General features: G+C 49.5%; 1 protein-coding gene across 2 annotated transcripts in view; it reads left to right on the forward strand.

Moving 5' to 3' along the window:
* The first annotated feature begins 13,377 nt into the window (after positions 1-13,377).
* Positions 13,378-27,664, forward strand: part of GBE1 (1,4-alpha-glucan branching enzyme 1) — a 446,779-nt gene continuing 432,492 nt past the window's right edge. Inside the window, exons 1-2 of one of the 2 annotated variants that reach the window (XM_063956309.1) lie at positions 13,378-13,609; positions 14,250-14,372. In XM_063956309.1, coding sequence (XP_063812379.1) covers positions 13,596-13,609; positions 14,250-14,372 — 137 coding nt within the window. In that variant the 5' untranslated portion in view covers positions 13,378-13,595. Of the gene's footprint in view, positions 13,610-14,044; positions 14,145-14,249; positions 14,373-27,664 lie in introns of those variants that run through there. The other variant, XM_063956310.1, reaches the window with a different exon arrangement.

Raw genomic sequence — 27,664 nt, forward strand, 5'->3', positions numbered from 1 at the left:
AGATTGCACCCTTCTCGGCCGGGCACAAAAATCTAACTGAGGCTTGGAGGAGGGTCATAGGGGGAGGAGCCAGTGCACACCACCTGATCCTAAAGCTTTTACTTTTGTGCCCTGTCTCCTGCGGAGCCGCTATTCCCCATAGTCCTGACGGAGTCCCCAGCATCCACTTAGGACGTCAGAGAAAAAAAGGTGAAGTTCGGGCGGGTCGGATTCCGAGGATCCGAACCCGCTCATCACTAATTGACACATACAGTACATATATTCCACTAGCAATCAATTCCATTGCAGCCACACACGAGCTGCATGCGACACAGGATCAGGCTCTGAGAGATCTATGGGTCTAATTCATCATGGAACGCTGCTGCGGCAGCGTTCGCATGCTTAAGCCCTGTTAAGTGTGTGCACACGCAGCAGCCAAAGTGCATGTGCGCACACAGTGAGATGCAAAAGCATCTCATTTGTGCGACCGCCTCTGCTTGATTGACAGGCATAGGCACTTGCTGGGCTGAAGGGGGCGTTGCAGCAGAGTTAACTCTGCGTTGGGGGGGGCGTGGCCCGGACAACGCAGACTTGTCCAGACCATTTGCCGGTGGGCCGTGGTGGCTGCGTGACGTCACATGCAGCTGCTATGACACAAAACATGGCGGGTAGCATAGGCAGGGGGCTGCCCTAAACATGAGAAATCATCGCCGCCGTGCGATGCTTTCGCATGTTTGTGGGAGGGCTGGTTCCGACGTGCGGGACGGACTTGCCCTGTGCAGGGCGTACCTCCCGCATGTCAGGGTAATGGATCGTAGATGTGCATTTTTTCACACATCTACGATCCATGGTAAATTAGGCCCTATGTCCTAAGACATGGGGGATATTCAATTATCCCCGTTAAAACATAGAGTCCGAAAAAATGGCAGTTTTCGGCCGTTTATCAGACTTTTTTCCGATGTTTCACCGATTTTTTTTACATGCTACCCTGTTAAATCGCGTGTAAAAAAAACCCCCTTTCTCCCGAAAACACACAGGTTCAGTGAAACCTGTGTGTTTTCGGGTGAAACAGCCCCGTTTGCTGTTTCCGGGGAATCTGCTTCGCCTGCCGGAGGCAGGTGAAACAAAATCCCTGATAAGCCGGCGCGTGCAGCGGCTTATCGGGGCTACTTAGATAGCCTCCGGCGGGACAATTAGCCCCGGTAAAAAATAAGAATTTACTCACCGGTAATTCTATTTCTCGTAGTCCGTAGTGGATGCTGGGGACTCCGTAAGGACCATGGGGAATAGACGGCTCCGCAGGAGACTGGGCACACTAAAAGAAAGATTTGGTACTACCTGGTGTGCACTGGCTCCTCCCTCTATGCCCCTCCTCCAGACCTCAGTTAGGATACTGTGCCCGGAAGAGCTGACACAATAAGGAAGGATTTTGAATCCCGGGTAAGACTCATACCAGCCACACCAATCACACCGTATAACTCGTGATATTTTACTCAGTTAACAGTATGAATAACAACTGAGCCTCTCAACAGATGGCTCAACAATAATCCTTTAGTTAGGCAATAACTATATACAAGTATTGCAGACAATCCGCACTTGGGATGGGCGCCCAGCATCCACTACGGACTACGAGAAATAGAATTGCCGGTGAGTAAATTCTTATTTTCTCTGACATCCTAGTGGATGCTGGGGACTCCGTAAGGACCATGGGGATTATACCAGAGCTCCCAAACGGGCGGGAGAGTGCGGATGACTCTGCAGCACCGAATGAGAGAACTCAAGGTCCTCCTCAGCCAGGGTATCAAATTTGTAGAATTTAGCAAATGTGTTTGCCCCTGACCAAGTAGCAGCTCGGCAAAGTTGTAAAGCCGAGACCCCTCGGGCAGCCGCCCAAGATGAGCCCACCTTCCTCGTGGAATGGGCTTTTACTGATTTAGGATGCGGCAAACCAGCCGCAGAATGCGCCAGCTGAATTGTGCTACAAATCCAGCAAGCAACAGTCTGCTTAGAAGCAGGAGCACCTATTTTGTTGGGTGCATACAGGATAAAAAGCGAGTCAGTTTTCCTGACTCCAGCCATCCTGGAAACATAAATTTTCAAGGCCCTGACTACGTCCAGTAACTTGGAATCCTCCAAGTCCTTAGTAGCCGCAGGCACTACAATAGGTTGGTTCAAGTGAAAAGCTGATACCACCTTAGGGAGAAACTGGGGACGAGTCCTCAATTCTGCCCTATCCATATGGAAAATCAGATAAGGGCTTTTACACGACAAAGCCGCCAATTCTGACACACGCCTGGCCGAAGCCAAGGCCAATAACATGACCACTTTCCACGTGAGATATTTGAGATCCACGGTTTTAAGTGGTTCAAACTAATGTGATTTTAGGAAACTCAACACCACATTGAGATCCCAAGGTGCCACAGGAGGCACAAAAGGGGGCTGAATATGAAGCACTCCCTTTACAAAAGTCTGAACTTCAGGCAGTGAAGCCAGTTCTTTCTGGAAGAAAATCGTCAGAGCCGAAATCTGGACCTTAATGGAACCCAATTTTAGGCCCATAGTCACTCCTGACTGTAGGAAGTGCAGAAAACGACCCAGCTGAAATTCCTCTGTGGGGGCCTTCCTGGCCTCACACCACGCAACATATTTTCGCCAAATGCGGTGATAATGGTTTGCGGTTACTTCTTTCCTGGCTTTTATCAGCGTAGGAATGACTTCCTCCGGAATGCCCTTTTCCTTTAGGATCCGGAATTCAACCGCCATGCCGTCAAACGCAGCCGCGGTAAGTCTTGGAACAGACAGGGCCCCTGCTGTAGCAGATCCTGTCTGAGCGGTAGAGGCCATGGGTCCTCTGATAACATTTCTTGAAGTTCCGGGTACCAAGCTCTTCTTGGCCAATCCGGAACCACGAGTATCGTTCTTACTCCTCGCCTTCTTATTATTCTCAGTACCTTTGGTATGAGGGGCAGAGGAGGGAACACATAGACCGACTGGTACACCCACGGTGTCACTAGCGCGTCCACAGCTATCGCCTGAGGGTCCCTTGACCTGGCGCAATATCTCTTTAGCTTTTTGTTGAGGCGGGACGCCATCATGTCCACCTGTGGCCTTTCCCAACGGTTTACCAACAGTAGGAAGACTTCTGGATGAAGTCCCCACTCTCCCGGGTGTAGGTCGTGTCTGCTGAGGAAGTCTGCTTCCCAGTTGTCCACTCCCGGAATGAACACTGCCGACAGTGCTATTATGTGATTTTCCGCCCATCGGAGAATCCTTGCGGCTTCTGCCATCGCCATCCTGCTTCTTGTGCCGCCCTGACGGTTTACATGGGCGACTGCCGTGATGTTGTCTGACTGGATCAGTACCGGCTGGTTTTGAAGCAGGGGTTTTGCCTGACTTAGGGCATTGTAAATGGCCCTTAGTTCCAGAATATTTATGTGCAGGGAAGTCTCCTGACTTGACCATAGTCCTTGGAAGTTTCGTCCCTGTGTGACTGCTCCCCAGCCTCGAAGGCTGGCATCCGTGGTCACCAGGACCCAGTCCTGTATGCCGAATCTGCGGCCCTCTAGAAGATGAGGCCTCTGCAGCCACCACAGTAGAGACACTCTGGTCCCTGGAGACAGGGTTATCAGACGATGCATCTGAAGATGCGATCCCGACCACTTGTCCAAGAGGTCCCACTGGAAGGTCCTTGCATGGAACCTGCCGAATGGAATTGCTTCGTATGAAGCCACCATTTTTCCCAGGACTCGTGTGCAGTGATGCACCGATACCCGTTTTGGTTTTAGGAGGCCTCTGACTAGAGATGACAGCTCCTTGGCTTTCTCCTGCGGGAGAAACACTTTTCTGTTCAGTGTCCAGAATCATCCCCAGGAACAGTAAGCGTGTGGAAGGAACCAGTTGTGACTTTGGGATGTTTAGAATCCAGCCATGCTGTTGTAGCACTTCCCGAGATAGTGCTACTCCGACCAGTAACTGCTCCCTGGACCTCGCCTTTATTAGGAGATCGTCCAAGTACGGGATAATTAAAACTCCCTTTTTTCGAAGGAGTATCATCATTTCTGCCATTACCTTGGTAAACACCCTCGGTGCCGTGGACAGTCCAAACGGTAGTGTCTGGAATTGGTAATGACAATCCTGTACCACAAATCTGAGGTACTCCTGGTGAGGAAGGTAAATTGGGACATGCAGGTAAGCATCCTTGATGTCCAGGGATACCATGTAATCCCCCTCGTCCAGGCTTGCAATAACCGCCCTGAGCGATTCCATCTTGAACTTTGATTTTTTTTATGTATGTGTTCAAGGATTTCAAATTTGAAATGGGTCTCACCGAACCGTCCGGTTTCGGTACCACAAACAGTGTGGAATAGTAACCCCGTCCTTGTTGAAGTAGGGGTACTTTTACTATCACCTGCTGGGAATACAGCTTGTGAATTGCCTCTAGTACAGCCTCCCTGCTCGAGGGAATTGTCGGTAAGGCCGATTTGAGGAAACGGCGGGGGGGAGTCGCCTCGAATTCCAGCTTGTACCCCTGAGATACTACTTGAAGGATCCAGGGATCCACCCGTGAGCGAACCCACTGATCGCTGAAATTTTTGAGGCGGCCCCCACCGTACCTGGCTCCGCCTGTGGAGCCCCACCGTCATGCGGCGGATTTGGAAGAAGCGGGGGAGGACTTTTGTTCCTGGGAATTTGCTGCGTGGTGCAGTTTCTTCCCCCTTCCTCTGCCTCTCGACAGAAAGGACCCGCCTTTTCCCCGCCTGTTTTTCTGGGTTCGAAAGGACTGCACCTGATAGTACGGCGCTTTCTTAGGCTGTGAGGGGACATGGGGTAAAAATGCTGACTTCCCAGCTGTTGCTGTGGAAACAAGGTCTGAGAGACCGTCCCCGAATAACTCCTCACCCTTATAAGGCAAAACTTCCATGTGCCTTTTAGAATCTGCATCCCCTGTCCACTGCCGAGTCCATAAGCCTCTCCTAGCAGAAATGGACAATGCACTTATTCTAGATGCCAGCCGGCAGATCTCCCTCTGTGCATCTCTCATGTACAAGACTGAGTCTTTTATATGCTCTATGGTAAGCAAAATAGTGTCCCTGTCCAGGGTGTCAATATTTTCTGACAGGGAATCTGACCAAGCGGCAGCAGCACTGCACATCCATGCTGAAGCAATAGCTGGTCTCAGTATAACACCAGTGTGTGTATATATAGACTTTAGGATAGCCTCCTGCTTTCTATCAGCAGGTTCCTTTAGGGCGGTCGTATCCGGAGACGGTAGTGCCACCTTTTTAGACAAACGTGTGAGCGCTTTATCCACTCTAGGGGGAGTTTCCCAACGTGACCTATCCTCTGGCGAGAAAGGGAACGCCATTAGTAATTTTTTTGAAATCACCAATTTCTTATCAGGGAAAGCCCACGCTTCTTCACACACTTCATTTAATTCTTCAGATGGGGGAAAAACTATTGGTAGTTTTTTCTCCCCAAACATAATACCCTTTTTTGAGGTACCTGGGTTTATATCAGAAAGGTGTAAAACCTCTTTCATTGCCTCAATCATGCCACAAATGGCCCTAGTGGACATTAAATTTGACTCATCGTCATCGACACTGGTATCAGTATCCGTGTCGACATCTGTGTCTGCCATCTGAGGTAGTGGGCGTTTTAGAGCCCCTGATGGCCATTGAATTGCCTGGGCAGGCACGGGCTGAGAAGCCGGCTGTCCCGTATTTGGCCTGTCGTCAAATTTTTTATGTAAGGAGTCGACACTTGCACGTAATTCCTTCCATAAGTCCATCCACTCAGGTGTCTGCCCCGCAGGGGGTGACATCACATTTATAGGCATCTGCTTAGCCTCCACATAAGTCTCCTCATCAAACATGTCGACACAGCCGTACCGACACACCGCACACACACACAGGGAATGCTCTTAAAGGAGACAGGACCCCACAAAAGCCCTTTGGGGAGACAGAGATAGAGTATGCCAGCACACACCAGAGCGCTATATAATGCAGGGACTAACTGAATTATGTCCCCTATAGCTGCTATAATATTTACTGCGCCTCAAATCTGTGCCCCCCCTCTCTTTTTTACCCTTTTCTGTAGTGTAGACTGCAGGGGAGAGTCAGGGAGCTTCCTTCCAGCGGAACTGTGAGGGAATAATGGCGCCAGTGTGCTGAGGGAGATGGCTCCGCCCCTTTTTCGGCTGACTTTTCTCCCGCTTTTTTCTGTATTCTGGCAGGGGTAATTACCACATATATAGCCTCTGGGGCTATATATTGTGGTTATTTTGCCAGTCAAGGTGATATTATTGCTGCTCAGGGCACCCCCCCCCAGCGCCCTGCACCCTCAGTGACCGGAGTGTGAAGTGTGTATGAGGAGCAATGGCGCACAGCTGCAGTGCTGTGCGCTACCTTGGTGAAGACTGAAGTCTTCTGCCGCCGATTTTCCGGACCATCTTCTTGCTTCTGGCTCTGTAAGGGGGACGGCGGCGCGGCTCCGGGAACGAACACCAAGGACGGGTCCTGCGGTCGATCCCTCTGGAGCTAATGGTGTCCAGTAGCCTAAGAAGCCCAAGCTAGCTGCAAGCAGGTAGGTTCGCTTCTTCTCCCCTTAGTCCCTCGTTGCAGTGAGCCTGTTGCCAGCAGGTCTCACTGTAAAATAAAAAACCTAATATATACTTTCTTTCTAGGAGCTCAGGAGAGCCCCTAGTGTGCATCCAGCTCGGCCGGGCACAGAAATCTAACTGAGGTCTGGAGGAGGGGCATAGAGGGAGGAGCCAGTGCACACCAGGTAGTACCAAATCTTTCTTTTAGTGTGCCCAGTCTCCTGCGGAGCCGTCTATTCCCCATGGTCCTTACGGAGTCCCCAGCATCCACTAGGACGTCAGAGAAACCGGGGCTAACTGTATATCCCCCTTGGAGAGAGATAAAAGTGGATGGATATATACAAGTCTATTTACTAAGCCTTGGATGGAAATAAAGTAGACGGAGATATAATACCAGCCAACCAGCTCCTAACTGGCAGTTTAGAGCTGTTTGGCTGGTACTTTATCTCAGTCCAATTTATTTATCTCCAAGGCTTAGTAAATAGACTCATGATTCTGGGGATGGGTGTAGTATGGTATGCCGCCGGCCGGGCTCCCGGCGACCAGCATACCGGCGCCGGGATCCTGACCACCGGCATACCGACAGCGTGGCGAGCGCAAATTAGCCCCTTGCGGGCACGCTGCACTCGCCACGCTGCGGGCACGGTGGCCACGCTATTTATTCTCCCTCCAGGGGGGTCGTGGACCCCCAAGAGGGAGAAAAAGTGTCGGTATGCCGGCTGTCGGGATTCCGGCGCTGGTATACTGAAGACCACCCTTGGGGATAATGCAATGTCTTATTGTATGGCGGTGAGCTGTATTTGTGTATATAACTATAAGTTATGCGTGTCACTATATATACACTACTACAAAGGATACCAAAAAAAATAAGAATTTACTCACCGGTAATTCTGTTTCTCGTAGTCCGTAGTGGATGCTGGGAACTCCGTAAGGACCATGGGGAACAGCGGGCTCCGAAGGAGGCTGGGCACTCTAGAAAGATCTTAGACTACCTGGTGTGCACTGGCTCCTCCCACTATGACCCTCCTCCAAGCCTCAGTTAGGTACTGTGCCCGGACGAGCGTACACAATAAGGAAGGATTTTGAATCCCGGGTAAGACTCATACCAGCCACACCAATCACACCGAACAACTCGTGATATGAAACCCAGTTAACAGTATGAAACGATAGAGCCTCTCAACAGACGGCTCAACAATAACCCGATTTAGTTAACAATAACTATGTACAAGTATTGCAGATAGACCGCACTTGGGATGGGCGCCCAGCATCCACTACGGACTACGAGAAACAGAATTACCGGTGAGTAAATTCTTATTTTCTCTAACGTCCTAGTGGATGCTGGGAACTCCGTAAGGACCATGGGGATTATACCAAAGCTCCCAAACGGGCGGGAGAGTGCGGATGACTCTGCAGCACCGAATGAGAGAACTCCAGGTCCTCCTCAGCCAGGGTATCAAATTTATAGAATTTTGCAAACGTGTTTGCCCCTGACCAAGTAGCTGCTCGGCAAAGTTGTAAAGCCGAGACCCCTCGGGCAGCCGCCCAAGATGAGCCCACCTTCCTTGTGGAATGGGCATTGACAGATTTAGGCTGTGGCAGGCCTGCCACAGTATGTGCAAGCTGAATTGTACTACAAATCCAACGAGCAATAGTCTGCTTAGAAGCAGGAGCACCCAGCTTGTTGGGTGCATATAGGATAAACAGCGAGTCAGATTTTCTGACTCCAGCCGTCCTGGAACATATATTTGCAGGGCCCTGACAACGTCTAGCAACTTGGAGTCCTCCAAATCCTTAGTAGCCGCAGGCACCACAATAGGCTGGTTCAGGTGAAACGCTGACACCACCTTAGGGAGAAACTGGGGACGAGTCCTCAATTCTGCCCTATCCATATGAAAAATCAGATAAGGGCTTTTACATGATAAAGCCGCCAATTCTGACACTCGCCTGGCTGATGCCAAGGCCAATAACATGACCACTTTCCACGTGAGATATTTCAGATCCACGGTTTTTAGTGGCTCAAACCAATGTGATTTCAAGAAATTCAACATCACGTTGAGATCCCACGGTGCCACAGGAGGCACAAATGGGGGCTGAATATGCAGCACTCCTTTCACAAATGTCTGAACTTCAGGTACTGAAGCTAGTTCCTTTTGAAAGAAAATCGACAGAGCCGAGATCTGTACTTTAATGGAGCCTAGTTTTAGGCCCATATTCACTCCTGCTTGCAGGAAATGTAGAAATCGACCCAGTTGAAATTCCTCTGTTGGGGCCTTTTTGGCCTCGCACCATGCAACATATTTCCGCCATATGCGGTGATAATGTTTTGCCGTAACATCTTTCCTGGCTTTAATAAGCGTAGGAATGACTTCCTCCGGAATGCCCTTTTCCTTCAGGATCCGGCGTTCAACCGCCATGCCGTCAAACGCAGCCGCGGTAAGTCTTGGAACAGGCAGGGGCCCTGCTGTAGCAGGTCCTGTCTGAGCGGCAGGGACCAAGGGTCCTCTGAGATCATCTCTTGAAGTTCCGGGTACCACGCTCTTCTTGGCCAATCCGGAACCACGAGAATTGTGTTTACTCCTCGCTTTCTTATTATTCTCAGTACCTTTGGTATGAGAGGTAGAGGAGGGAACACATATACTGACCGGTACACCCACGGTGTCACTAGGGCGTCCACCGCTATCGCCTGAGGGTCTCTTGACCTGGCGCAATACTTCTCTAGTTTTTTGTTTATGCGGGACGCCATCATGTCCACCTGTGGACGACCCCATTGATTTACAATCATTTTGAAGACTTCTGGATGAAGTCCCCACTCTCCCGGGTGGAGGTCGTGCCTGCTGAGAAAGTCTGCTTCCCAGTTGTCCACTCCCGGGATGAACACTGCTGACAGTGCTAGTACATGATTCTCCGCCCATCGGAGAATTTTTGTGGCTTCTGCCATCGCTGTCCTGCTTCTTGTGCCGCCTTGTCGATTCACATGGGCGACTGCCGTGATGTTGTCTGACTGGATCAGCACCGGCTGGTGTAGAAGCAGGGATTTTGCTTGACTTAGGGCATTGTAAATGGCCCTTAGTTCCAGAATATTTATGTGAAGGGCAGTCTCCTGACTTGACCATAGTCCCTGGAAATTTCTTCCCTTTGTGACTGCCCCCCAGCCCCGTAGGCTGGCATCCGTGGTCACCAGGACCCAGTCCTGTATGCCGAATCTGCGGCCCTCCAGAAGATGAGCACTGTTCAGCCACCACAGAAGAGACACCCTGGTTCGTGGAGACAGGGTTATTAAACGATGCATCTGAAGATGCGATCCGGACCACTTGTCCAACAGGTTCCACTGAAAGATTCTGGCATGGAACCTGCCGAATGGAATTGCTTCGTAAGAAGCTACCATCTTTCCCAGGACCCGCGTGCAGTGATGCACCGATACCTGTTTTGGTTTTAGGAGGTCTCTGACTAGAGAAGACAACTCCCTGGCTTTCTCCTCCGGGAGAAACACTTTTTTCTGGGCCGTGTCCAGAATCATTCCCAGGAACATTAGACGTGTCGTGGGGACCAGCTGTGACTTTGGGATATTCAGAATCCAACCGTGCTGGCTCAGCACTTCCTGAGATAGTGCTACTCCCACTAACAACTGTTCCTTGGATCGTGCCTTTATTAGGAGATCGTCCAAGTATGGGATAATTAAAACTCCCTTTTTTCGAAGGAGTATCATCATTTCCGCCATAACCTTGGTAAATACCCTCGGTGCCGTGGAGAGTCCAAACGGCAGCGTCTGGAATTGGTAATGGCAATCCTGTACCACAAATCTGAGGTACTCCTGGTGAGAATTGTAAATGGGGACATGCAGGTAAGCATCCTTGATGTCCAGGGATACCATGTAATCCCCCTCGTCCAGGCTTGCAATAACCGCCCTGAGCGATTCCATCTTGAACTTGAATTTTTTTATGTATGTGTTCAAGGACTTCAAATTTAGAATGGGTCTCACCGAACCGTCCGGTTTCGGTACCACAAATAGTGTGGAATAGTAACCCCGGCCTTGTTGAAGTAGGGGTACCTTGATTATCACCTGCTGGGAATACAGCTTGTGAATTGCCGCTAGCACTGCCTCCCTGTCTGAGGGAGCAATCGGCAAGGCGGATTTTAGGAAACGGCGGGGTGGAATCGCCTCGAATTCCAGCCTGTATCCCTGAGATACTATTTGAAGGATCCAGGGATCTACCTGTGAGCGAACCCACTGATCGCTGAAATTCCTGAGGCGGGCCCCCACCGTACCTGGCTCCGCTTGTGAAGCCCCACCGTCATGCGGCGGACTTGGAAGAGGAAGCGGGGGAGGACTTTTGTTCCTGGGAACCTGCTGTTTGCTGCAGCCTTTTTCCCCTGCCTCTGCCTCTAGACAGAAAAGACCCTCCTTTTCCCCGCTTATTTTTCTGGGATCGAAAGGACTGAACCTGATAAAATGGCGCCTTCTTAGGCTGTGAGGGGACATGGGGTAAAAATGCTGACTTCCCAGACGTTGCTGTGGAAACTAGGTCGGAGAGACCATCCCCAAATAATTCCTCCCCTTTATAAGGCAAAACTTCCATGTGCCTTTTGGAATCTGCATCTCCAGTCCACTGGCGAGTCCATAAGCATCTCCTAGCAGAGATAGATAGTGCACTTACTTTAGATGCCAGCCGGCAGATTTCCCTCTGTGCATCTCTCATGTATAAGACTGAGTCTTTGATATGGTCAATTGTTAACAGGATCGTGTCTCTGTCTAGTGTGTCAATATTTTCTGACAGGTTATCTGACCATGCAGCGGCAGCACTGCACATCCAAGCTGACGCAATTGCTGGTCTGAGTATAATGCCTGAGTGTGTATATACAGACTTCAGGATCGCCTCCTGCCTTCTATCAGCAGGTTCCTTAAGGGCGGCCGTATCCTGGGACGGTAGTGCCACCTTTTTTGACAAACGTGTGAGCGCTTTATCCACCCTCGGGGGTGTTTCCCAACGTAACCTATCCTCTGGCGGGAAAGGGAACGCCATTAGTAATTTCTTAGGAATCACCAATTTCTTATCAGGGGAAGCCCACGCTTCTTCACACACTTCATTTAATTCATCTGACGGGGGAAAAACTACAGGTAGTTTTTTCTCCCCAAACATAATACCCTTTTTTGTGGTACCTGGATGTAAATCAGAAATATTTAACACCTCTTTCATTGCCTCAATCATGCAGCGAATGGCCTTAACGGGCATTAAATTTGACTCATCGTCGTCGACACTGGCGTCAGTATCCGTGTCGACATCTACCTGTGCCACCTGAGATAACGGGCGTTTTAGAGCCCCTGATGACTTTTGAGACCCTTGGACCGGCACGAGCTGAAGACTCGGCTGTCCCACAGTCGGCATGTCGTCAAATTTTTTATGTAAGGAGTCTATACGTGCACTCATTTCTTGCCATAATACCATCCACTCCGGTGTCTGCCCCGCAGGGGGTGACATCTCTGCTAAAGGCATCTGCTCCCCCTCCACATCATTATCCTCCTCAAACATGTCGACACAGCCGTACCGACACACTCCACACACACAGGGAATGCTCAAATAGAGGACAGGACCCACAAAAGCCCTTTGGGGGGACAGAGTAAGAGTATGCCAGCACACACCAGAGCGCTATATATATACAGGGACTAACTGAGTTATGTCCCTAATAGCTGCTTATACTGTATACAGTGCCAATTTAGTGCCCCCCCTCTCTTTTTCCCTCTTACTGTATTGTAGAAATGCAGGGAAGAGCCAGGGAGCTTCCTTCCAGCCGAGCTGTGAGGGAAAAATGGCGCCAGTGTGCTGAGGAGATAGGCTCCGCCCCTTTTTCGCGGCCTATTCTCCCGCTTATTTTGGGATTCTGGCAGGGGTATTTACCTCATATATAGCCCCAGGGGCTATATATTGAGGTATTTTAGCCAGCCAAGGTGTTTTTATTGCTGCCTCAGAGCGCCCCCCCCCAGCGCTCTGCACCCTCAGTGACCGGAGTGTGAAGTGTGTATGAGGAGCAATGGCGCACAGCTGCAGTGCTGTGCGCTACCTTGGTGAAGACAGGATGTCTTCATGCCGCCGATTTTCCGGACCATCTTCCTGCTTCTGGCTCTGTAAGGGGGACGGCGGCGCGGCTCCGGGACCGAACATCAAGGCTGGGCCTGCGGTCGATCCCTCTGGAGCTAATGGTGTCCAGTAGCCTAAGAAGCCCAATCCGGCTGCAAGCAGGCGAGTTCGCTTCTTCTCCCCTTAGTCCCTCGCTGCAGTGAGCCTGTTGCCAGCAGGTCTCACTGAAAAAAAAAAAATTCTAAGACTATAACTTTCTAAGAGCTCAGGAGAGCCCCTAGTGTGCATCCAACCTCGGCCGGGCACGAAATCTAACTGAGGCTTGGAGGAGGGTCATAGTGGGAGGAGCCAGTGCACACCAGGTAGTCTAAGATCTTTCTAGAGTGCCCAGCCTCCTTCGGAGCCCGCTGTTCCCCATGGTCCTTACGGAGTTCCCAGCATCCACTAGGACGTTAGAGAAATGACTGTTAATGTGTAGCACTGTACAGCGACATAACTGTATTTGCAATTTACATCAGTGTCATACTTTTGTTTTAGCTAATGTCATTATAACACCATATACTGTACAAATGAATGTCCAACAACAATTAACATATAATAAAATCAGTGAATAAGAAGCTAACTTCAGCCTCGTGAAAATCTGCCAGTTTCCAGCACAACAATAATAAAACCCACGTGAGCCCAGCTCAGCAGCAGCACGCACCTCCAATGAGCTGGCAGGGGAGGAAGCACCTCCTGCTTTTCCCTGTATGGTTGCAGATAGGGGACTTGCATGATTGCCAGACCTGGACGCTGATTGGGCAGAGCCAGTCACCTGATTCCAGAACCAGGAAGTGACTGGTAAAACGTAAAGGTCTGCATGTGGGAGGGCCCGGTAGCACCTCATACAGTGACAGCAGCACGTCCTCAGCCTGAGCCTGATCTCACAGCTTCTACTGAGCAGCATGGAGGACGCAGGGTGAGAGCAATGCTATATAAGGGAGAGTATTCAGCAGCCGTGCAGTATATTTGCAACCCTGTGCACCCACCCACCCACCCACACACACACACACACACACACACACACACACACATACATATACATATATATGCAGCACATGGTTGCATGTACTGCACTCTGTGGATATTCACCCTTCAGCTGCATGTTTCAGTTTTAGCTGACAGTTATTTGTCCCTGTGGTGACACCATTTCCCAATTTATTATCTGTTACAGACTAAACTTGTGAACATACAGTGTTACTTCCACGTTATCTCTTATGTAATTATGTTTTTGCTGTGCAGTATGTGTTTGGTTATCCTTTAGACTAACTTTATTTGGGTTGGTTTGGATATCCATTTTTATGTAATTTTCCAGTAATGCATTATTAGAACGCTGTTGCATTGTATTTCTAGCGTAAATATGCATGATGTGTGGAAAGTGCAGGGCTCTCACAGGACACGTGTCAGGGGCTGTGCTCCCTGTCAAGGTGATACAGGGTCATTGACACGACAGGGTATGTTGTGTGTCTGGTCTGTGGCAGCCAAGCTTAATTTAGTAAATCCCATTGAAATGGAAAATCCCTTAAATTAATGCAGACTTGTGTCTCTGTTGCTTATAGTGTCAATTGCATTGGGATGGATGACGACATGGCTGGCAGTAAGGAGGTGCTGGTTCCAGAACTGCACAAGTTGTTGGAGCAGGACCCTTATCTCAAGTCCTTCAAGATGGACTTCAAGAGGAGGTAGATTAAAACGCTGTTTATCGTGGACCCCATCATCTCTTATGTTGTGTGTTTATGTGGAGTATGGCATTCAGAGTCTGTGGTTTCTTTCTAGTCTGGCAACATGAGCGGCAGCCTCTTGTCACCCAGGCAGTTGTCGCCTAAAATTCAGAAATTACAGATTGGAATTTGTAGATTAGTTGCTGCTGGAGCCCAAAGTGCTGCATATTCTGTGGCCTGGGGCCTGCTCTTTACTGTGTTACTGGGAATACATACGTTTTACTACCGGCGTCCATGATCCCGACAGCTGGATCCCGGCCACCAGTATGCCGGCAGCTGGGCGAGTGCTAGAAAGACCCTTGCGGGTACGGTGGCTCGCTGCGCTCGCCACAGGTTATATTCTCCCTCTATGGGTGTAGTGGTCACCCATAGAGGGAGAAAATCTTGTAGTGCCGGTAATCCGTCTGCGGCATTTCACCACTTGTCGGGATTTCGGCATTGTGACCGCCGGTATCCCGACAGGCGGTCTCGTGATTGCCTCTTTGTTACTGTGAGGCACTAAGGATCCCTGCAGTCGCAATACCCCCAGTCAGAATACAGACAACAGCCCAACGGTCAGAATCCCCATGGTAAATAATGAGGTAAGGCACTAGGGAAAGTGTTAGGGTTAGGCTCACGGGGTACGGCGACGGTTTGGGTTAGGCTTCGGGAGGGTTTGGGTTAGGGGATAAGTTTAAAATACTTAACAGGATTCGTTGGGATTTTTACCGACATGATGCTGCTGTCGGCATCCTGACCGCCGGGGTTGTGACTGCCAGTATTTTGTACACAACCCCCTTCAAAGGCTTGGCCACAGTTTACTTATTTAAACAAAACGTCTGTTGAACACTTTATAATGCAATTATTTAGTAACCGTTATTTGTATCGTCCACACATAGGGGCTCAGTGTGTGTCGGATGCATCTGCAGCTGTTTTTCCATCTGGGGTCGTCAGGCTGCTTACTGTATTATGCTATGTGGAAGCCTGTCACACCCACTGTGTTTCTGTCCGCGGCTGTCATCAGTATCTGGAATTGCACAAACGCTATACCTGGTATAATCCATCAGAAACCGCATCCCACCTCCGCCTCCAAACTGCCATTGAGCGCAAAAGTTAGCCTATATGCCCCCGAACTCCCATAACGCTCCTACTAAACAGAACACATCTGTTCAGTTGCAAGGCCGCTGTCCAGAAATTCCCACCTCATGTATTGCGTGGTCCGCCCACAAGCGCTTTTCGTCCATATTCGCCAGTTTTTTTCTTTGGCATGTTCAGTATGCTGAAATCTGTGAGGTGTCCTCATTTGCATCTGATTCAGAATCAGCCCCATATTATTATGCAGTGATTTCAAAAGAAGTTTTAGTAATTTACATAAATCCCCAGTGGGGCTTACAATCTATTAGGGTAATTCAATTGCTGATGAATCCTTTGCCCATCTGAATCAGTGCGGCACCATCCACACTTTACGGCGGCGGGATCTCACACAAGTGTTCTTTACCCCTTAGGGTAGCATACACTTATGTGCGAATTTAACATTCGGCCGGCCGGGTAAAGGTTGCGAGACGGGGGTCCTTTGCTGGCATTTAAATGAAGCGACAACAGCAGTTTGCACCCATTGCCGGCAATTGAATTTCCCTCCTTATCTACTACTGCATGGACACAAAATTTCCCTTTCATAGTGTCAAAGGGTTCTTCTGTGTTTTTTTTTTTTTTCCCCCTAATAAAACTTATTTGCAAACTTTTGCTATTAAGTGGGTGTAAATGCTGAAAAGCAAAAATCCCCCCCCCCCAAAAAAAAACAAAAACAAAAACCCACAACTTTATTTTTTCCTTTCCGTAGTTTCCTTTTAAATGTGCACGGTCAAGTCACATTATTATGACTACCAGCTAATAGCCAGAGTAACCGCAGTGTGCAGCACAGACAGCAGCTAGACGGGCTGGGAGTGACTCAATATGTGCTGGTAGGTTGGCACAGGTACATGTTGACGGTGAGCAGCTCCACTGTGGCGTGTTGGTAGTCCCTCATGCACCTTTGTAGCAGACGTTGTCCTCTCACATCAGTGGCAGGTGGTGCTTCACAGTTTCCACGTCGGTTATTCCCAATGCTGCCATTTGTCCAGTCACGATACACCTTCACCACAGCAGCACGCGAACAGTTCACAGACTGCGCTGTGTCAGTAATACTGCCAGCCTTGGCCTGAAAGCCGAAAATCATCCCTTTTTGCATCTCGGACAAATCGTCCTTTTTACCCATGACAGCAATGAGTGATACGTGTGCAGACGGCCTATCACACACCTTATATACCCACCAAGCCAGCGCAGGACACGTGAAGTACTTCATTGGCTACACGCTGCCGACGTCAAATGTTGGAGGTGGTCACAATAATGTGACTTGACCGTGTATAAGTTTACATTAATCCACCTATAGTGGTTTTCTCTCAGTGACTATTATATTATTAAATTGCAGGATCCCATAAGTCGCACACTGTAATATTATTAAGTTCATTTTTTGTTCAAATGAAAAACGTAGCATTGCACAAAGCAACTTAGAATCGTTGTTATAGCCGTGTCCTACTCTGTATACCTGGAGCTATTGATGCAAAAACCAAACTATTCTAATCCAGAAAGCATTTTCAATGTGGGCACCGTATCTTTCCCCCATTTACTTCTCACAGTGGGAATTGTCAAAAAACTGATACTACATCACTAGATGTAATTTTTTTCTACTTTTGCTTTTCTACTCTATATGCAAAGAACTTGCTGTTTTCTCTGACGTCCTAGTGGATGCTGGGAACTCCGTAAGGACCATGGAGAATAGCGGCTCCGCAGGAGACTGGGCACAAAAGTAAAAGCTTTAGGACTACCTGGTGTGCACTGGCTCCTCCCCCTATGACCCTCCTCCAAGCCTCAGTTAGATTTTTGTGCCCGGCCGAGAAGGGTGCACACTAGGGGCTCTCCTGAGCTTCTTAGTGAAAAGTTTAGTTTTAGGTTTCTTTATTTTCAGTGAGACCTGCTGGCAACAGGCTCACTGCATCGAGGGACTAAGGGGAGAAGAAGCGAACTCACCTGCGTGCAGAGTGGATTGGGCTTCTTAGGCTACTGGACACCATTAGCTCCAGAGGGAGTCCGAACACAGGCCCAGCCTCGGAGCTCGGTCCCGGAGCCGCGCCGCCGGCCCCCTTACAGAGCCAGAAGCAAGAAAAGGTCCGGAAAAATCGGCGGCAGAAGACATCAGTCTTCAACAAGGTAGCGCACAGCACTGCAGCTGTGCGCCATTGTTACTCAGGCACACTTCACACTCCGGTCACTGAGGGTGCAGGGCGCTAGGGGGGGGCGCCCTGAGCAGCAATGTAAAACACCTTGGCTGGCATAAATACACCACATATAACCCCCAGGGCTATATGGGTGTATTTTAACCCCTGCCAGAACTCCCCTAAAAAGCGGGAGAAAAGGCCACCGAGGAGGGGGCAGAGCCTATATCCTCAGCACACGGGCGCCATTTTCCATCACAGCTCCGCTGGAAGGACGTCTCCCTGACTCTCCCCTGCAGTCCTGCACTACAGAAAAGGGTAAAAAAGAGAGGGGGGGCACTAATTTGGCGCAGTTTTATACTAACAGCAGCTATAAAGGGAAAAGCACATTTTATAGTGGTATTCCTGTATATATATATAGCGCACTGGTGTGTGCTGGCATACTCTCCCTCTGTCTCCCCAAAGGGCTAGTGGGGTCCTGTCCTCTATCAGAGCATTCCCTGTGTGTGTGCGGTGTGTCGGTACGATTGTGTCGACATGTTTGAGGAGGAAAATGAGATGGAGGCGGAGCAATTGCCTATTATACAGTTGTCACCCCCTAGGGAGTCGACACCTGAGTGGATGAGCTTGTGGAAGGAATTGCGTGACAGTGTCAGCTCCTTACGACAGACAGTTGACGACATGAGACAGCCGGCTACTCAGCTTGTGCCTGTCCAGGGGTCTCAAACGCCATCAGGGGCTTTAAAACGCTCGTTACCTCAAATGGCAGACACAGACACGGATTCTGACTCCAGTGTCGATGATGAGGAGACAAACGTGACTTCCACTAGGGCCACACGTTACATGATTGAAGCAATAAAAAATGTATTGCATATATCTGATAATACAAGTACCACTAAAAAGGGTATTATGTTTGGTGAGAAAAAACTGCCTGTAGTTTTTCCTGTATCCGAGGAATTAAATGAAGTGTGTGATGAGGCGTGGGTTTCCCCCGATAAAAAACTGATAATTCCTAAAAGGTTATTGGCATCGTACCCTTTCCCGCCAGAGGATAGGGCACGTTGGGAAACACACCCTAGGGTGGATAAAGCGCTCACACGCTTGTCTAAACAGGTAGCACTACCCTCTCCTGATATGGCCGCCCTAAAGGAACCTGCCGATAGAAAGCTGGAGAATATCCTAAAATGTTTATACTCTCACACGGGTGTTATACTGCGACCAGCAATCGCCTCAGCCTGGATGTGCAGTGCGGGCCTGGCGTGGTCGGATTCCCTGACTGAAAATATTGATACCCTAGATAGGGACAGTATATTACTGACTATAGAGCATTTGAAGGATGCATTTCTATATATGCGTGATGCACAGAGGGATATTTGCCGACTGGCATCAAGAGTTAGCGCGCTGTCCATTTCTGCAAGAAGAGGTTTATGGACGCGGCAGTGGTCAGGTGATGCGGATTCTAAAAGGCACATGGAAGTATTGCCTTATAAGGGGGAGGAGTTATTTGGGGTAGGTCTATCTGACCTGGTAGCCACGGCAACTGCTGGAAAATCCACATTTTTACCCCAGGTAGCTTCTCAACCTAAGAAGACGCCATATTATCAGGCGCAGTCCTTTCGGCCCATAAAGGCAAGCGGGCAAAAGGCGCCTCATTTCTGCCCCGTGGCAGAGGGTGAGGAAAAAGGCTGCAACAAACAGCCAGTTCCCAGGAACAAAAGCCCTCTCCCGCCTCCGCAAAGTCCTCAGCATGACGCTGGGGCTTTACAAGCGGACTCAGGCACGGTGGGGGCCCGTCTCAAGAAGTTCAGTGCGCAGTGGGCTCACTCGCAAGTGGACCCCTGGATCCTTCAGGTGGTATCTCAGGGGTACAAATTGGAATTCGAGACGTCTCCCCCTCGCCGTTTTCTAAAGTCTGCTTTACCGACGTCTCCCTCAGACATGGAGGCAGTATTGGAAGCCATTCACAAGCTGTATTCCCAGCAGGTGATAATCAAGGTACCCCTCCTACAACAGGGAAAGGGGTACTATTCCACACTATTTGTGGTACCTAAGCCGGACGGTTCGGTGAGACCAATTTTAAACCTAAAATCCTTGAACACTTACATACAAAGGTTCAAATTCAAGATGGAGTCACTCAGAGCAGTGATTGCAAACCTGGAAGAAGGGGACTATATGGTGTCTCTGGACATCAAGGATGCTTACCTACATGTCCCAATTTACCCTTCTCACCAAGGGTACCTCAGGTTTGTGGTACAGAACTGTCACTATCAGTTTCAGACGCTGCCGTTTGGTTTGTCCACGGCACCCCGGGTCTTTACCAAGGTAATGGCCGAAATGATGATACTCCTTCGAAGGAAGGGAGTTTTAGTTATCCCTTACTTGGACGATCTCCTGATAAGGGCAAGATCCAGGGAACAGTTGGAAGTCGGAGTAGCACTATCTCAGATAGTGCTGCGCCAGCACGGTTGGATTCTCAATATTCCAAAATCGCAGCTGATCCCGACGACACGACTTCTATTCCTAGGGATGATCCTGGACACAGTCCAGAAAAAGGTGTTTCTCCCGGAGGAGAAAGCCAGGGAGTTATCCGAACTACCGTATTTGCCGGCGTATAAGACGACTTTTTCCCCCTGAAAAACATGCCTCCAAGCGGGGGGTCGTCTTATACGCCGGGTGTCGTCTTATACGCCGGGCGGGAAGTCGCCCGGCGTGGGAAGTCGCGAAACAGGGGCGCGGCCTAGCATAAGGGGGCGTGGCCTCGTGGGCGGACCCCCGTTTTCAGCAATGGTGGTTGAGAAGATGATGTTGGCTGCCGCCCCCCCCCACTTCCCCCGTGAAGTGCCTCTATCTGTACGGTGAGTGTACGGGTGAAGCTGTGTGAAGTCCGGCTCCTACACAGGGACAGGAGCCAGGTGCTGCACGTATTGTTACAGTGCAGCACCCGGCTCATGTCACTGAGCAGGAGCCGACATTCAGCAGTGACAGGCGGACATCGGCAGCACTTACAGTATAAGAGATTTGGTATGCATAAGAAGGGGGGGGGGGGACCGCGGCTTAGGCAGGGGGGACAGCGGCAGCACTGCAGGGAAGCTGCAGGTGAGGGGGGCTTAATACTGGTACTACAGGGCAGACCAGACAGCTGCTAGTGACAGGGAGACGGCAGGGACCAATCCAATTAGGCTTTGTATACAGCCAACCACAGTACTGAACCATTGTACAGTACAGTATAGCATAGCAAAATGCCTGCCTGTGTTTCTGAGAAATCAAATCAAATCTGATGTTCTTTTACGTTTTATTTGGTGTGTGGAAGGTGTGCGGAAGAGGGGGTAGTCTTATATGGCGAGTATATAACAAACTCTATATTTTGAGTGGAAATGTTGGGGGGTCGTCTTATACGCCCAGTCGTCTTATACGCCGGCAAATACGGTAGTCAGAAATCTCCTAAAGCCAGGCCAAGTCTCAGTGCATCAATGCACAAGGGTCCTGGGAAAGATGGTGGCTTCTTACGAAGCAATCCCATTCGGCAGATTCCATGCAAGAACCTTCCAGTGGGATCTGCTAGACAAATGGTCCGGGTCGCATCTTCAGATGCATCAGCGGATAATCTTGTCACCAAGGACAAGGGTGTCTCTCCTGTGGTGGTTGCAGAGTGCTCATCTTCTAGAGGGCCGCAGATTCGGCATTCAGGACTGGGTCCTGGTGACCACGGATGCCAGCCTGAGAGGCTGGGGAGCAGTCACACAGGGAAGAAATTTCCAGGGTTTGTGGTCAAGCCTGGAGACATCACTTCACATAAATATCCTGGAGCTAAGGGCCATCTACAATGCTCTAAGCCTAGCAAGACCTCTGCTTCAAGGTCAGCCGGTGCTGATCCAGTCGGACAACATCACGGCAGTCGCCCACGTAAACAGACAGGGCGGCACAAGAAGCAGGAGGGCAATGACAGAAGTTGCAAGGATTCTTCGCTGGGCGGAAAATCATGTGATAGCACTGTCAGCAGTGTTCATTCCGGGAGTGGACAACAGGGAAGCAGACTTCCTCAGCAGACACGACCTCCACCCGGGGGAGTGGGGACTTCACCCAGAAGTCTTCCACATGATTGTGAACCGTTGGGAAAAACCAAAGGTGGACATGATGGCGTCCCGCCTCAACAAAAAACTAGACAGGTATTGCGCCAGGTCAAGGGACCCTCAGGCTATAGCTGTGGACGCTCTGGTAACACCGTGGGTGTACCAGTCAGTGTATGTGTTCCCTCCTCTGCCTCTCATACCCAAGGTACTGAGAATCATAAGGAGGAGAGGAGTAAGGACTATACTCGTGGCTCCGGATTGGCCAAGAAGGACTTGGTACCCGGAACTTCAAGAGATGCTCACAGAGGACCCGTGGCCTCTACCTCTAAGAAAGGACCTGCTCCAGCAGGGACCCTGTCTGTTCCAAGACTTACCGCGGCTGCGTTTGATGGCATGGCGGTTGAACGCCGGATCCTGAAGGAAAAAGGCATTCCGGATGAAGTCATCCCTACCCTGATCAAAGCCAGGAAGGATGTAACCGTACAACATTATCACCGTATTTGGCGTAAATATGTTGCGTGGTGCGAGGCCAGGAAGGCCCCTACAAAGGAATTTCAACTGGGTCGTTTCCTGCATTTCCTGCAAACAGGACTGTCTATGGGCCTAAAATTAGGGTCCATTAAGGTTCAAATTTCGGCCCTGTCGATTTTCTTCCAAAAAGAACTGGCTTCAGTTCCTGAAGTTCAGACGTTTGTCAAGGGGGTACTGCATATACAGCCTCCTTTTGTGCCTCCAGTGGCACCTTGGGATCTCAATGTAGTTTTGGGGTTCCTAAAATCACATTGGTTTGAACCACTCTCCACTGTGGACTTAAAATATCTCACATGGAAAGTGGTAATGCTGTTAGCCCTGGCTTCAGCCAGGCGTGTCTCAGAATTGGCGGCTTTATCCTATAAAAGCCCTTACCTAATTTTTCATGCGGACAGGGCAGAATTGAGGACTCGTCCTCAATTTCTCCCTAAGGTGGTTTCAGCGTTTCACTTGAACCAGCCTATTGTGGTACCTGCGGCTACTAGGGACTTGGAGGACTCCAAGTTGCTGGACGTAGTCAGGGCCCTGAAAATATGTTTCCAGGACGGCTGGAGTCAGAAAATCTGACTCGCTGTTTATCCTGTATGCACCCAACAAGCTGGGTGCTCCTGCTTCTAAGCAGACTATTGCTCGTTGGATTTGTAGTACAATTCAGCTTGCACATTCTGTGGCAGGCCTGCCACAGCCAAAATCTGTAAAAGCCCATTCCACAAGGAAGGTGGGCTCATCTTGGGCGGCTGCCCGAGGGGTCTCGGCTTTACAACTTTGCCGAGCAGCTACTTGGTCAGGGGCAAACACGTTTGCTAAATTCTACAAATTTGATACCCTGGCTGAGGAGGACCTGGAGTTCTCTCATTCGGTGCTGCAGAGTCATCCGCACTCTCCCGCCCGTTTGGGAGCTTTGGTATAATCCCCATGGTCCTTACGGAGTTCCCAGCATCCACTAGGACGTCAGAGAAAATAAGAATTTACTTACCGATAATTCTATTTCTCGTAGTCCGTAGTGGATGCTGGGCGCCCATCCCAAGTGCGGATTGTCTGCAATACTTGTACATAGTTATTGTTAACTAAATCGGGTTATTATTGTTGTGAGCCATCTTTTCAGAGGCTACTCTGTTATCATGCTGTTAACTGGGTTCAGATCACAGGTTGTACGGTGTGATTGGTGTGGCTGGTATGAGTCTTACCCGGGATTCAAAATCCTTCCTTATTGTGTACGCTCGTCCGGGCACAGTATTCTAACTGAGGCTTGGAGGAGGGTCATAGGGGGAGGAGCCAGTGCACACCAGGTAGTCCTAAAGCTTTTACTTTTGTGCCCAGTCTCCTGCGGAGCCGCTATTCCCCATGGTCCTTACGGAGTTCCCAGCATCCACTACGGACTACGAGAAATAGAATTATCGGTAAGTAAATTCTTATTTTATCCTATTGTGCCCTGGCATGATAAACATAGTAGTAAGTCTAATTCACCTGACACAATGGCAAACTTTTACATTTATTTAAAAATAAAAATTGAAAAAACGGCATTCACTATCATTCTGCTGAAAGTGTGACCAAAACAGGTGGATGTACTAATTGACATCACTGCCAATCGCATAGATACCAATCGCATATGTACTAACACAGTGGTCTCCAATCTTAATTAGGGTGTAAGCTACTTTTGGAAAACAAAACCTCTGAAAGAGCTACCCCCAATGCGCACTTGTTCCTGCGAAAGTGGGTGTGGCCTCACAAAGTGGGTGTGGCCTCACAACTACAAGTATTGCCCCCCCGCGTAGTGCCACATACACAAATGATGCCCCCCGCGTAGTGCCACATACACAAATGATGCCCCCCGCGTAGTGCCACATACACAAATGATGCCCCCCGCATAGTGCCACATACACAAATGATGCCCCCCGCATAGTGCCACACACACAAATGATGCCCCCCGCATAGTGCCACACACACAAATGATGCCCCCCGCATAGTGCCACACACACAAATGATGCCCCCCGCATAGTGCCACACACACAAATGATGCCCCCCGCATAGTGCCACACACACAAATGATGCCCCCCGCATAGTGCCACACACACAAATGATGCCCGCTACACACACAAATGATGCCCCCCGCATAGTGCCACACACACAAATGATGCCCCCCGCATAGTGCCACACACACAAATGATGCCCGCCACACACACAAATGATGCCCCCCGCATAGTGCCACACACAAATGATGCCCCCCGCATAGTGCCACACACACAAATGATGCCCCCCGCATAGTGCCACACACACAAATGATGCCCCCCGCATAGTGCCACACACACAAATGATGCCCCCCGCATAGTGCCACACACACAAATGATGCCCCCCGCATAGTGCCAGATACAGTGCCCCCCCGCAGTGCTCACCGCTGCTGGCTTCTTCTACAGTCGCGGGCGCTGCTCCTAATGTATGAGGGACGAAAGGGGAGGACAGCGCAGTGCGCGCCTCTCCTGTGAAGTCCGGACTCCGGAGAGCAGCTGCGGTGAGGGTGGCAGAGTCTCTGGTGGCAGCGGCGGGCATTTGAAATATGGCGCCAGTAAGTGAGCCAATTAAAGCTCGCGGTCCGACAGCCAATCAGGTGCCACCACTGCTGGTCCGCGAGCTCTGATTGGCTGACAGCCGACACCATAGTAAAAATGAGGGGAGGAGGAGTGCCAATGACTTGCAAAGCCCGTGTGCTCTGCGAGCTACCGAAAATACTATGATGACCTACCGGTAACTCGCGAGCAACGGGATGGCGATCACTGCACTAACATATGCAATTGGTATTGCAAAGGACAGCTTTTCCGATAAGAGCTTCCTTCGCGATCTTCGGCGGGCCTCTGACTTTCAGGTTTATGACCTGGGAGTCGTTCTGCACATGCGCAGAGTGACAGATTGGCTGCTGGGTATGCTGGTAGGATTCCAGTCGGATCCCTCACCAGCGCTGCGGAGAGAAGCCCATATGTTTCTATGGTGTAACTCGTACACAGAAAAATATCTCCCAGTGCTTTTTGGCAAGTAATATAGACTGTGATGTTCATATAAATAATAATATTCTAACATTTAGTCAATAAATAGTTTATTTTTCCAATAAATTAATACAAGTGAAATATTCATAAATAATACAATATTTGAAATGCAGTATATAGTTAATAATGGTCTGTGATTCCTAATACCGGTATACTACACACCACAATTGACAGTACATACATGTAACATAAAACAAAGACATAAGAAAGCGTGAAACACCTCAGCAAATTACTCTCTCTTGTATGGATATATTACTTCAAAATCCAAAAATAGTCCAATTGTATTAGATCCCAAAAATTCCTAAAGGTCCTCAATTTGGACTTAGTTGTTAGAATAGTCATATGCACTATATGGGAGGTGTAGACTTCTCACTTCTTAGTGCTGCAGCTTAAAAGAAAAAAACATCGGGTGTCTGCCGGCAGAGCTTGATGTATGCCTGATTGACAGGAAGAGGCGGTCGATGGGTGGGAGGGGGCAGGCCGGCTGCGTTTGGCTGCCGTTTAGAGGGTGCGGTCCGGGCTTCGCAGGTGTGCCCGGGCCGTTGAAGGGGCGGGCCGCGGCGGCTGCATAAATGTCACACGCAGCCGCTGCGACCCTCACAGCAACGAGTAGCTCCTGGCAGCGCGTAGGAGCTGCGGTGGCAGGGAGCTACTCCTAAAGTACAAAAACATAGCCGCTGTGCGATGCTTTTGTACTTGTGCAGGGGGGTCGGGCCTGATATGCCGGGCAGACTAGCGCTGTGCTGGGCATCCCCCCACATGTCTGACTGATCGTAGATGTGCTAAATATGGGAGTAGTTTTTGTGTTTTTTGATGATTGTGTTGAAAGTAGCATGATGCAACACTTGGAAGCAGCACAGTTATTACAACATATGATTGCTAGAATGAGGGAACGGTAAATCAGCTGTCGTTGACCTTAGCATTTGTGATCTTTTAAATGTTCATTTGTGTTCACATTATAGTGCTTGTAATTTATATATGTATACCTTTACTCAATAGGCATGTAGTTATGTGACCACAATACATCCCGCCCCCTTAGAATCCCGACAGTCAGCATGCTGATTAGCAGGGAGTATTCCCACAACACTCAGAGTAGGAATAGAAACTGTGGCGAGCGTAACTCAACACCGAGCCCGCAAGGGGCTTGTTGCGCTCATGTGAGTGCACTCCTCTAAGTAATTCAGACTGCAATCGCTGCCGCTGCAGCAATACAGTCTAAATTACCCCCGGAAAGAGACCCTATCCTCTCCTGACTAGAAATAGGTTGGTTAAGTACTTATATCTGACATCTATATCTATAAAGGGTAAATACCACTGACTCATCACAAAATCTCCTGAACCATAAGGCTGCACTTCCTTGCCAGTGGGCAGTTTTAGAGCAGTCCATTATTCGAATAGGGGAGCCACACTCCGCAATGTTTGACAGTGTTTAGGGGTGGCAGTTAATATGGCTCCCCTATTTGAATAATGGACTGCTCTGCAACTGCCACTGCAAGGAAGTCCAGGAACAGAGCATTGTGTCCCTCCGCGACTTGGTATCACCAGCACCATGCATTCTTTATAGCTCCAGCTGGGTGGGCTGTCTTAACTCTCCTCCGTGAGGGGGTAATTATCTCATCCCTTTTAACCCCATTGTGGGTAGAATTTTGAAAAATTCCTTCTTAGTGGGTGCCTACGTCACAGAAGCAAGCTAGTGTCCAAATGTCAAGTTCCTAGCCCCTATGGTTCAGGAGATTTTGTGATGAGTCAGTGGTTATATATATATATATATATATATATATATATATATATATATATATACACACACACACCAGCAGCACTAGTGACACAGTGGGGGGAATGCAGTTGCCAGTGACTTCTTTGCTCCCAGCTGAATTTGCATGGCACCCGACGCACTTTACGATGGCGGGCTCTCGCTTAAGTGTTTGCTACTCCATAGGGTATTGAGCACTTTTGAGCGAAAGGGGTGCTAATCTACCTGGCGAAGGGTGCAAATCGGGCTGCCACTGCTAGTGTTTAATCGCAACGGCAATTCACCCATTTCGCCCGGAGCACATAAAGTTCATAAGAGAAATGACTAGTGAGCAGTTAGTTCCTACTCATGTTATCTAAGATCTCCAGGGGAAAAGTAGTGCTTTTCAGACCTCCATTGAGTTCTAGGAATAAGATTAATCACCTGATATGTGTTGAGTAAATTAAATAGTTAAATTAATTGATTGCAGTTACATATCACTTGTGTAGCCTAAAACAGTAGCACAGTGCCAATGCTTTAGGTTCTATAGACACGGGAATCGGGGAAAAATGAGTATGGGTGTGGTTAGTATTCATTTGCCCCCACCCCATGCTGAGTGCAGAAGATCTGTCTGACACTGGCGCCTCATCTC

The sequence above is a fragment of the Pseudophryne corroboree genome, chromosome 2 (assembly GCF_028390025.1).
Source record: "Pseudophryne corroboree isolate aPseCor3 chromosome 2, aPseCor3.hap2, whole genome shotgun sequence".
Lineage (NCBI taxonomy): Eukaryota > Metazoa > Chordata > Amphibia > Anura > Myobatrachidae > Pseudophryne > Pseudophryne corroboree.